The sequence below is a fragment of the Mya arenaria genome, chromosome 12 (genome assembly GCF_026914265.1).
Source record: "Mya arenaria isolate MELC-2E11 chromosome 12, ASM2691426v1".
Classification (NCBI taxonomy): domain Eukaryota; kingdom Metazoa; phylum Mollusca; class Bivalvia; order Myida; family Myidae; genus Mya; species Mya arenaria.
This window is the reverse complement of record NC_069133.1, coordinates 66,210,492-66,224,154: the sequence shown is the minus strand read 5'-3', so window position 1 is coordinate 66,224,154 and position 13,663 is coordinate 66,210,492. Positions and strand designations below refer to the sequence as shown.

The 13,663-nt window shown below is 32.6% G+C and overlaps 1 protein-coding gene across 1 annotated transcript in view; it reads right to left on the bottom strand.

The window, feature by feature from the left end:
- The window catches only part of LOC128212205 (uncoordinated protein 58-like), a 30,889-nt gene extending 17,724 nt beyond the window's left edge, over positions 1-13,165 (bottom strand). Inside the window, exon 1 of the mRNA XM_052917537.1 lies at positions 12,973-13,165. Within this exon, the coding sequence (XP_052773497.1) occupies positions 12,973-13,045 (73 nt within the window). The 5' untranslated portion in view covers positions 13,046-13,165. The remainder of the gene's footprint in view (positions 1-12,972) is intronic.
- Between the last annotated feature and the right edge of the window lie 498 nt (positions 13,166-13,663).

The following is a 13,663-nucleotide window of genomic DNA, read 5'->3' as shown; positions in this document are numbered from 1 at the left end:
TACAGAGGAAGACAAGAAAATTGATGATTAAGTTAACACATATTACCATTTTCAATGTAATTTCCATTGTAATTCCAACTGTAATTCTCTACCCCAATTCCAACCTTAGTTTGCATTGTAATTTCCACAATTAATTCTAAATTATATTGACGATGTGCGTATACCGTTTTGTCCATATACCGAATAATTTATTTACATTTGAATCACCAATTCCCCGAAATGTGCCAAAACAATCAATGTCAAGAAAAAACATACATTCACTACAATAAATTCCTACGCAATATACATTAAGAACACATTGGTTGTAATAACGAGGCGTTAAGGGATCTTTCTATAAGTCTGATGGATCCTAACATAGTTATAATGTTGTATGCCCGATGTGAAGTCACACCAATTTTCCCTGTTATCCCAATGAGAGTTATTTGATGCTTACCTTGTTGAAACGAAGATGCGATGTTGTGACCCTGTCTCTTATGACGGTTTGAAAAACATTAATATACACATAAAGACAAGATAAATGATTAAGTTTAAGCACTAATAACATTTATAGAATATCGCCATTCCCAATGTTATTCCCATTCAGTCTTAAATGTATGCCCACATTTCCAAAGAACTCCTAGAAATGAGCAAGCCGCTCTGCTGTTGTTTGTATTTATAACCTTTGTGTGACCTTAAATAGCGTTTATTTCTCCACGGTAAGTTTCTTATATCACTCTTATCAGATTAAAGTTGTAAGCCATAAATAAACGTGGTTGTATTAACAAGAAAATATTTAAAATAAATTTTACTCAGTTACATGAGCTTTTGAAAATAAATAGAGGGCGTTCAACAAAAGGCATCATATTTAAAATGTGGCCTTGTGCGAAGAAAACGTGATACATACATATACAAATGTTTCTTTCTGAGAAAACATATCAATTCAAACTATTTCATGTAAATCAGCAATTGGAATTAATAGTGTTCATATAAATTAACACGTACATAGTATGTATAATAAATATGCAACATAATTTCTGACATTATTTTTTTTAAAGATGTGATTTATGTGGAAAAATGAAGGTTGTGAGAGTCTTTGCATTTGTTTTGTAACATGGAAATTTATCCCGTGTATCTACGTACCATTCATATGAAAATCATTCTATAAAATAATTTGTCAGCGGTTTTTCCTTTACGAATAACTGATGTTTTAATGTCTTTCAGTCTGTTCCATGTCGTCTTCAAATCTCTGGACCGTATCGTCTTTCAATCAATCTGGGCAATATCGTCTTTAAAATATTGGCAATACGCAATTTTGTTCGATAACCAAATAATCAATTAACAAATTAATCACCAATTAACAGACTTGGTCTAAACAAAAACACACATACACTACAAAGCATCCTTCACAAAATGTTTAAAGTACATGAAAAAGGTTGAAATTACGACATGTTATGGGAACATTAGATTAGTTTGGTGAAACCCAACAATATTTTAGGTTGTATGCCCGTTTTAAAGTCGCATTTTCCTTGTTCTCACATTGAAGGTTATGGGATTCTAGTCATAGTTAAACGAAGTTTAGATCTTGTGACACTGTCGCTTATGGCGGTTTGAAAGACATTAAAATACACATGAAGACATTAAAGTTAAAGCAGATATAACCACACAAAATATAACCATTCTCAATGTTATTCCTATTGTTATTCTGACAGTGATTCACCTCCCTTTGTAGGTTCCATTGTTACACGTAATGTTAATCCAAAATTCCCGCTGTAATCTCTAATATAATTTACAGTGTAATTTGCTTTGTGATTTCTATTGTTTTTGAGGAACAAATTACACGATCGGTTATGTCATATTGGCTGTTAATAATTATATAAATAATTATATTCATGTGTTGATTTTGAGAATTATACAAAATATAGCTATTTTTAACATGACATGACACTTTTATTGTTAGTTAGATATATTGAAAAATCTTAGCTTAGTAACGTTACATTGGTAAGGTGTTGAAAAATGTGAATGTTTTCATGACTGTCTGTGTGGAAAATGTTGATAAAATGAATGTTGAAAATCATAAATAATGGTACCTTTACCTAAAAGATTACCTAGACTTCCCTGGACAGATTTCGACTCATTTTTATACTAAACAAGCATGCGTTTTCATGGTTGCACGCTATGAAACAGGAGTGTCTCGTAAAGTTTGTGCCAATAAATGTCATCATTACAGATACATATAACTAACATATAGTTTAAGGTCGACGTACGAACCGAATTCTGAAAGTTTTCACGGAGTCAAAGCGGTATTGAACTGTTTATTAGTATTTAATATGCATTGTTTGGTAACTGTCGAAGGTTAATTTTGGAACCGATATACTCCCGACGCTTGCCAAATGCCAACTTTACAGCAATCATTTATTTGCATTGGCAACAAGAGCATACCTCAAAATAAATAAATCTTCATGGAAACGTTTATTTTATAGGATTTTCTAATTTCATTTTGAAATTTCGGTAGTTTTTAATATCAATAGAAATAATTTAGGCTGTAATTAGTTTAACCTGTAATTGTACAGCTTCATAATAAGTATTGTCGGCAACCACGGTTTTCACACCGTTCATTCCGTTTTACAAGTGGATCCGACAATGCATAATAAGTGCCCTCTTCAGTTTGTAAGTGGCTAGGATGGTTCTGATGTTAAACGGATGCTTTATCAATCAACCTGGTATTTTAGTTTGCACAATTAAAGAGGGATAAATATTTATAATAAACCATTAACGCTTTTTTAAAATGAGTGCATCAAACTGAGAAGGGTTTCGCAGCAAGAAGTGAGATAAGAGTTTCTGATATTAATTCAAGTTTAGTTTTTCGCATAATTATTGATAATTTGAAATGTCATATCCTTAAATCTTCTGTTTGTGTTGCTTTGTAGACATATGCCACTTTCGAAAGCGGAAAATCTAGGACGGACCAGATTTCTACAGACACAATGAGCTCGGAAAAATACACTAAGACAGGTTTTAAATTCCAAGCTGTTTTATGTCCAGCAATAGCTTAATAAGTTATTCATAGACTAAACAAAAGACACGACTACGAACTAATGAAACAGAGGAGATGTTATCCTAGATTAATCCTCAAAAATCTGTGCCTTTATATTTTAATAGTTAAGTATAATTCATTTACCAGTGTCTCTGCTTTGGCCGACTTAGTGTTGTTACATCTCATATAATTACGATTTTGACTTCATATTGTACTAGTAAACCTATTCAGGAAACAACTGCGCTTGGCGTTGCGCTACAACCATACTTATAAAACACCTCCTTTACCCCGATATATCAAGTTTATACTTAACCACAAATTTTACAAAGACACAAATTTCAAACGATATCTGAGTCGCATCTCACCGTTAGAATGTTGCCTCAATCGTGTGTCTAAGTTTTTATCTTTAATGTCAAACAGCAGGTGATGGTCTCAAGAAGATATGACGTAAAAGTATCTTGTTAGACGTTCAAATATGTTACCGAAACAAAAAAGGTTATAACTGTAAAATCACTTATTTGTTTGGAACAACACTTCAATTATGCAAAGAAATACTCTCGGTGATAATTGTCGTTCCGTTTGAACAAGAAATCACTTGTGACTGAAAAGACGTAAAAAGGAACATTTGTATAAAGAGATAAACGTCTTGGATGGTGAGATGTCTGGGGTCTGTTAAATAGAGAGAGGAATGTACCGATTTACAGAAAAGATATGCTATGTTGATACATTTTTTTAATATTATAGTTTCTTTAAATTGAAAATATGATATCTTGGAGTCTAACAATCATAGCCGGCAAGCTTTATATGACAGACCGAGGTGTTCCGTTTGGCTATTGCCTGAACTCAAAACATAATATTACCTCAAGATTGCATACAATTGAAATTGCTAAAAGCATTACATACTAATAGTAACTTTTCATTTTTAGAACAGCAAGCTATATCAAATGAAATCGGAAGGATAAAGCAAATAGGAAGAAAATGTAGAACATAACATTGTAAACATGTGTAACGCATATAACACCACGAAAACATTCGAATGTCTTATCGACTCTAACCAACCACTTTTAACATTCGAGCTGTGTATCGACTCTACCCTACCAACCTAAACATTGGAACAACCTACCGTTTTTAACCTTCCACTCTAAACATTCGAACATCCTACCGTCTTTGACGTACCACACAAAATAATCGATCTCTGGAACACCTAAAACAGGCATCAACTTGATATGCATTTCGCACACTTGGGATTAAAAGCATGATTGAATTCATATGCACGGATCCATTCCCTTTTACCTATTGAACCATAGCGAAATAATTGAACAAGTACACAACTTTATAAGCAATTCTACACATCTATAATATTTTCATTCAATTCGTGCAGCAAACGAGTTTTCAAATCCGTCATGTAGCATACGTGCACCATAAATTAGCACGAAAGAAGCAACTCATTTACGCAGATGGTTCCTACATCAGTCGAGACTGAAAAAACCTATCATAGATCTTTGATGAGCAGGTAGTAAACAAGACGATGTGATATGATATGACCTCTTGCATGGTTAATATTTTATCAGAAAAGAATATGCGTACGATCACACTGTTTACTAACATATCAATTAAGGGAAGGCAAGATTAGCACAATTGACATTGATTTGTTTTTGTGGTAAAATGTATAACACACAGATTAGTGTTTTAATGGTGCATTAACATATTTTAGTCTGTACTTAAGGACCGGAATTTCTATCAGAAATTATCAAGCCATGCATTTTCCTCGCTGCAATTTCGCAATGAAGTCAATTCGGTCTTAGAGTTGGTAGATTCATAGCATGAAAATGATCACAAGCTTCACATAAAGAACGGATAAGTGTCTGTTTCAAGAACGTATGAATATCTCACAAATCCCTTACCATGTGAAATCAATACACCTGAGCATGACTTAGAACATTAAATTATGGCGACATATGATATGTGTTATATTACCGGACTAATAGCTACTTAGATCTACTAAGAACTACTCAGATGTACACATAACTTTTAATGTTATACTGTAAATCAATTTCCGATGGCAGGTTGTCATTTAAGGTTACTTATAAAAGAGAGGTCTCGATTAAGGCATACTCAAAATACATTTATGTTTAAAATAAAATTAAAAGGATCTGGTATGACAGCAGTTTTACATGTACTACCAATATTCAACATAAGTTTTAAACGTTTTTTTTTCTTTCATGGACATTTATGCACCTTTTATTGTAATGGTCGAACGCGCTATAGTAAAGCATTGTCATAATAATAATATAAATAACTCATTTATTAAGCTTATGTATAATATAAATAGACTGAAGAAAACAGATCCGGAAAGCGTAAACATATTTCAGAAAAGGAAAACTATAACATAAACCTCAATTTTAAAATATAACCGCCCCAGAATGAAGCTCTAAAATGTGATATTATATCATGTTTAATGTGCACCACTGCGAAAATGTATGCACTAGCGGTGAAGGTTTTTGAGCTTGGCTCTCAGAGCCACAACTAGTACCTGACGGCGTGCATAGTACGTGATATTTCTTCACTCCTGTGAATTCCTATGACACGCAGCAGAGTCTACATCGCACATGCGTTCGTCGTCGAGTATGTTACGAGAACTATCCAATAGACTCCCTCCTTTGCTTTTAGCACCAATGGTTTATAATTTTCGCTTACCCTTTTCAATACCTTATCCCTCGACCTTACCCGTCCTATGGTATTCAAAAAGCGCCCTATCATAATACCCCCTATTTATAGGTCTTAGTAGTTCTGATTAGTACTTGCCATAGCGTTCTTAAAAGTTCGTTATGCTAATATTGCTATACAACTTTGATATTATCAACAATCATGAAACGAAACAGTCTTCTTGAATAAGATCACTATGTATGACTGTTCGTTGCTCTATTTGAATAGCTAGTTTAGCTCTTTGTGTATTTTCCCTCAAAACAAATGACGTATCTCATCCTTCCTGTCAACTTATAAATGAATTATTTTTATTGGAAACAAGGGGGCTAACATGTATAGTGAAATACATTTCGAAGATTTAAGAATTTTACTTTAGGATACTGATTGGAAAGAAAAACATTTTTAGAGCTTGCCGTCCGTCCATCTGTTTATAAAGTGAGGATTATTTTTTTATTGATGAACATTGGGCAGAATCTATTTATTTTGATGAATTTAGGATTTTCGTGAGTAACATAACCAAGTGTACCGGTAAATCAAGCATGACAAGCAGCAATCTCTTCAAATGGCTGCCTTTTGGATTGAAAATAAACAGGGTTCGTATTCACTAACAATTTGAGTCTTTGTTTGAGAGCCAGACTCAGACAAGTGAATATGTGTCTGTCTTGAATATTTCATAGTTATTATTTTACAGAAATCTTAAGATAACTGTTAAATATATTTGTTTTGCAACAAAAAAGGGAAATTAAATCATTTTTTCTATTTAAATATCAACTGTTCAATAACATGTAGATATGCAGTTTTGTGTATTGAGCCTGAAACACAGATTCAAGAAGTTAGTGTATACAGTACTGCAGAACTTCATAACATACACTGAAACATAACAAGTTGGTCGAAAAGTGGCTATGCATATGTAATGATTCAAAGAGATATTCAAAGGTTAATATAAATGATTTCGTCACATCTTCAAGAGACATATATGAGCGAGAAGACAAGGCTGATGTTTGGAACAAGTTAACGTCGTTCCTAAGATCACCATTGTTAACTTTCACTCTGTAAGTGCTCTTGAAGTTTAACGTTTCCACTATTTATCTGCTGTATTTCTAACAATATCTGAGACAAGTGATTTGCTGACTATGTGGTATGACATCATTTGAATAAGTCATCCGTTGTATGCGCGGTATAAAAGTCACACAAAATTACCCTTATTATCATAGTAGGTTATGACGTACCCTTAATACTGAAATAGAACAACAATGCTAACTAAAATGTAAAGTGATGAGGTTTTTAGAAGGAATTATTCCCTGTCTCTAATAATAGCTTGAAAGGCATACATATACCCAGAAAGTAATAGTAACTGACAATGTAAATTAATTAATGAAGGCATTAATTGTTTTCTCAAATACCCACACTATATTGATCATGTTATGGGTAACAGTTATGTGTTTGATTAGCCCATAACATTACTAAAAAGTCCAGTAAAATGTTCGGTTAAAATTGTTCATGTTAAAAAATAGTGCACACCGTATACTGTGTATGGACTGGCACTGCGTATTTGTCATTGGATGAAATTTTAGTACCAGCTTTAGTCGAGTGCGTCTTTGACGTTCCAATACAGATATCTTTATTTCCAAAGGCGTGAGGCTATCCAACCAGATAAAGATTCACGTGATTTCTAAATTATATGAAGGTATACATGGCTATTAAAGTCACATATATCTGTTTGAAGAAAATATAGAACCGATAACTGTAAATTAAGGAGCACAAACTTGCCAAATTGTATATATAAATAAGTCTTAGCTCACGATTGAGGCACAAAGGTTGGGAGTGTTCGTTCTTCCAAAACGTAGTCGTAATAGCATATTATAGTGTCTTTACGATATTTGGTACCTTTCTTAAGTCATAATAAACGCAAATGTAAGTGAAATAGTTTTCATGTGTTTTAATATACATTTCTCAAAGCAATTTACTATGCGATATGCTTACACATATATTCGTATCCGTTCAGAAAAGCTGCTGTAAACGTAAAGCTTTATATGTTCTACAATATAACCGTGACCTATATTTGGCACGAGTGTGTTGCATTTTAAGGAAGGTCAGTCGTGGAGGGTCTAAAAAACTATGAAACCCCGTTTTAATTGACCCGGTGAAACCACCACAAATTAGCTTGCCAGGTTGTAAAGCCCGAGCATTTAAATGTCTGAGCCTCTCAATCCTAAATAGCAGTTGCATGAAAAAACAACAATAGTACTGGGTTTCTCATGACTAACAATAACTTCGTCAAATGATGACGAGAAGACATTTGTGAGAAGGTAAAATCCCCAGAACTAGATTTCTCATACAACGAATAAACAAAGCAGTAGTTTACAATACTTACATAGGCTCTAATTTCGTTGAGCAAATTATAAATAAAAAGGGGTAGTGCAAAGAGTGTATTCAATTCATCGTTCACAAGCAGAATGTTTAGAACAGATGTATGAGGTTTCTTTATTCAGGCTAAGACGGAATATTACATTAACATTAATGCTTCTATAATTTTGTTGAAATCGGTAAAACAGTGCTTCTTGTCAAATAGTGTTGTACTTTAAGTACGAAATTAGTCATGCTGGCGACAAGGGACAGTAATATTGTGTTTGACTTGCTGTTGTTGTTTGATGTCAATTGTAGTCAAAAGTAATTAACTAAGCCGGAACCGACGGTAGACTCCACAGCAATGCTTTATATTTATTAACACATGTTTAAATAATATTCATTGATTCATTACCGGAAGCTTTGATAATATCATCGATAGTATTGTTTCCTGTGAGATAAAACAAGCCTTTGTCATATGTTATAGTAAAATTGACGCGAACTTCAGGTGCTGCTTTTCTATGAGTAAACACCGAATCAAAGAGTACAGGATTAAATACCTCTAAGCAAAGAAGGTTCAGCAATTTTACAGCCTTATTCTTATCATTTATCTTGTGAAGGAGGTATCAATTGTCTTCTTGTAGACCTACTTTGAAAACTTATAGGTTTGTTGAATCATATACGATGCCAAATGTTCAAGCCCCTGAATTAGCATTGTAGATTGATTCGGTATCTTAAAGTAGACGCCGTATATTTTATTGGTCGCAACTGGATTTGTAATTCATGGTTTCAATTCCTTCTTTTTGTTACCTTGATATAAGGGACGTTCAATATGTAATGTTCCTTAACTTGTATTGTCTGTATAAGTCGTTTTGATAGTTTTCTTTGCCAGGGCCTCGAAAGAAAAAGGTGAATATGAATTAGCACCTTCTGGATATTTTGAAATATTGTACAATGGGGAATCATGATACCTTTTCATTCACCCCATCAAATTCCAATGCATCAGGTTCTTCCTGCAGTTCTTTGCATTTGAAAACGTAGTTTTTAACTGTTTCTAAATCACCAATCTTTTTATCTGCTAGATTTGATCATTGACATTGACTGTAAAGTTGACTGTAAATATTATTAACTTTTTGACAATTGTTTATGCGAAAAACAAAAATTTGAAGCTCCCTAAAAATTGCCATCAAGTTAAAATCTTGAAAATCGTTCATTTCTTTTTAAAGCGTTTGCAATTTTTAAACCAATATTTCCATGCCATATCAATGAATACGAAGAATATCTTGCTGAAATTAAAAATGATAATATACGAAAACGTTATTCTTCCAGTATGTTATCTGCCAACAGGTTTAAATTGAAACCGGAAATTATACTGGTAGAAAATGGACTATGCAAATGCTGTAACGCTAATCTAATTGAAAATTAATATCATTGTTTAATATGCTGTAGTAAATTAAGATTCTTAAGCTTTAAATACCAAGGTAGAATACCATGGCCAAATTTGGATATGTTTAAACGACCTATGCTAAGCAAAAGAACAACTATATTAAAGAAGCATGAATAAAAGAATTATTGTCCTTGTACAATAACAATGTTCCTTGTAATAACAATGTGAATCTTTGTTTATTTATTTTTTTCTAAAGGTGTAACAACTTTTGCTTTTTTATATAGTTACATAATGTCTATGTTAATATTCCGCAGTTCTCTATAGTTTATATTATGTTATTGCCATATTTATGTTGTTAATGGCCAATGGGTATTTTATGCCGATTTGCCAATAAAATCTGGAACATTGAATGTTATGCTTTAGTTATGCGTGGATACAATGGGCAATTATTTATTTATCGTTTAAAGCATGTGTTTACGATTCATGGAATAACAGTTAACTAGTATATGCATGACTTAAACAGGGAATCGCTTATTCAAACTGAAACCTAACCATGAATATACAATACTACAGCTTTCATGCTTTAATATAAATCCTTTTTGAAATATTATTGTTATTTGTCAATCATATTTAACCCTTGTTATCATCCGCGTATAACGTTTGATCGTTTGAACATTTAAATTTTAATATTCTTAGAAATAACATGTATTGTATTTGGATTTACAAACAAAATTGCATCTGATAAACGAATCATTAATATTTCGTGCAACAGAAATGTTTGTTTTCATAGAATTTATAGAGAATATTTGTTGATTTCGTGTAAGATAGTATTTAATTTCACGATATATATGAATTTTCATTATACGTTTCTATGAAATGGAATACCATCTTGCACTAAAATAAACATTGTATTGTTAATATTTTGTTTATTTTTTGAGGATAATTATTTGTTTTTGCTAAAAGTACACGCCTTTGTGCGGCCTCCCGTCCACAATGCACTTTTAATATAACAAGCTTTTCACAAAATATGTTTAGAACAGTGAATTGTATTATAGTTGAATATTAAAACTAAAAAAAAAATTGCGAACAAATACATTACTTTGAAGGCGCAAGAATAACCTGTGAGACCTCTTGCTATTTTGAGTTTGACGGCCATGAAGAGATAAGAGTGAACTTTCGAGCTCGTCGTATTTTGTTTGATGGGATAATACCATTTCCATGGCAACTTTACGCAGTTGAAACATCATTTTTGCGAAGAAATATTTTAAACGTTCAAATGATGTATGTGGGGTAAAAAAAATAATTGATAGTTTCAAACATAAATTTAACCGTAATTATATACTCATAGGTAAGACAAGTTTCAAAAAAAATACAGGATGATAAAACATATTATTTATGATGATGCATGTTTTGTTTTCGTTTGAAATGATGAGCAAAAGGAATCATACACTATTATTCAGGTCAAAGAAAATGTTGAAACATGCTTAGGATTGCTATTTTAAACGCTATATTTTTTTTAGTTACCAACAAATTAGTAATTACATACAAATATAAAATCTATAAAATATTGAATTTCTTAATCAGTCGTTACTGTGATTTGGCTTACGCTGTTTAGAAGTGTGGTATTCATGACCAATAAAAGAAGAGTTACAATAATTGGCAATAAAAGTAGTTCTAACCCAGCAAATACATACCGTGATGTGTTAATGTTATGGCATGATTAGGTTATTGTATAACTGTGTCACAAGGTTGTCACAACGCTATCGCCTAAATATATTTGTAAGCTGTATGACAACGTTATTTTGCAAGATTGTCCCGACTATATGAAAACCTTGTATGAAGGTTGTGTTTTGGTTTCCAAAAGTAACCTTGTTACAACGTGAAGAAAACCTCAAGATTCTAACGTCGTGACAACGTTATTTATAGAATAATACATGGCTAAAACCCTCGGGCAATTATTCCGTCCACTGGGGCAATTATCAACCAAAAGCCATGGTTAACCATGTATTATATTGTATAATACATATGTTTGTCATTTGTCAATGATTTCAAATGGATTTAAAATTATGATTTGGTGGAATAATGAAGGATATGTCATATAATTAGCATGTAGTCTGAAAGTCTTAAAAATGACATATAACAAAATGGTATTGAATGGCAATAGCTGCGGAAAATAACGAGTGGCTTGAAATCAAAATAGCAAACCTTTTCGTACGCGTTTTCAAAATAAGCCTTCAAATGTTCCATTCTTCAAATATTTCCTTTTTTACATCAGCTGATTGTGATGTTCATTGTTATAGGTGAGCACAGCTAGGGTCGATCAAGCCTAGGAGCAGTTTCATAAGAATCTCGGCTTGAATGACCCTAGCAATTATGCTTTACATACTGAACTTCCGTCGTACACTTACTCACACTCAAAAGTTAAAAAGGGACTCGTTGTCGTTTTATTGAATTAGACATTGAAACGTAGATTTAAAATGACAACAAATGTAGTTTTAACAATGATAAAACATCATCACGAGTTTCAAATAAGAGCTCCATTGTTAACCGATATAGGAAAATGCGACACTTAATGTTCTGTTGTGCCGATAGTGTTAGTAAAGTTATAAAAATATAATTACTTAAGGCTTATTTATTTGAACAACGATTGTGAAACAAGATTTTTCAATATTATTGAAGTCATCTCGAACGTTACATCTTGTGTTTAACATAAATACAATTATGTTCCTATGTATCTGCCAGTTGATTCTAAGTATTTGCTCATAAAAGTAAGTTCAACTACTCAATTAGAACAGCTTAAATACTGTTGCCGAAATTCAATATGTTTACTAGACCCTTTCTAAAGGCTTCAATTATCCGCAAATGTATAAGTAACGTAATTAAAAATGAAATAGTGTTTTGCTTAAATATTTCTTATCTTTTAAATTGAGTATCGTTCTGTAGCTATTTGATTTTGTTTTCGAAATAAAATGAAATGACTCAATTTCAAAAAACAAATAAGATGAAAAGGCTTTGTTAGCAACATAATATTTGGGATTAAAACTTTCCTCGTTAAAACATAAAGTGTTCCTTTTTATCAATTGAATGATTTTAAGCAGAGGAATTGCCGTACAACTATACATGTTTCTATGGTTTAATGATCGAATGCAAGTCACAACATACAGCACTGCCTATGTGACGAAGGACTATCTGTCTACCTGTTTCAAGAGACTAGTCTTTAAGACAAAATTGCTGCAAATCTGAGTACAAATGCATTATGGGTCTCAGCTAATTAAAAATCCATAACATTTACATCTAGTACATGTAGAGCAAGTGAACAGCTTCTGCTCTTTTATTGCATGGTTATACGAAGACTACTCAAAATTATGATAAACACCACATTTTTATGCAGCTGATAACATATATTGGCATGCAAAAATGAAAATAAAAACAAGGCAATACTTTCTCTAAATTTGGTTCTTATACCTGTATCTGACAAAAGCAAAAGAAGAAATAAAAATATCTGTTCATGACTGTTTACCTTGACCCTCTGTCTCCAACCTGCTGCTGTCGTCAAGGAGGTCATCACCGTCACCAGTAGAAACAGTCGCCATAGTTAAACGGATCCTTGTTTAAACTTTCACTGATTTTCACACACTATATTATATTAAAAGTACAATCGAAATGTTTGCTAAAAAACAGCACAGCTGCATGTACAACGTGAAAGTGTTTTATCTGAGTACACCACTTAAACTGAGGGGAAGTTCATATGATGTCTGCGTGCAATACAATGCGTTAAAACTACTTAAACCTGCTTGCGTTGTTTACATTAAATAAACACAAAAAGTTATACAACGAATGAAGTCGGAAGGATGGTAGTAGATTACTCGTCGACTGGCATGAGTCAGAATATTACAACAGGATTGACTTTTTTACAAATGTACGTCGAAAATGTCTATTGTATTTGTATTGTATATCTATATTGAATAGACTTCCCTATCGCCATGCATGTTCTAAAAACTTTATAAGAGAGAGAAGTCCTGTATTCTTCCTAAAACACCTCACACATGTTTGCTATACATCGATTATATTATATAAAGATACAGCTGGCTCATTGTCTCATCGATTCATACAAGGCGGTCTATCGAACGGATCAGACTCACATGATAAGTATGTTTTGCACCGATAGGCATGTTCACAGATTAGCAATAATGATGCACTATTTGTCTGAC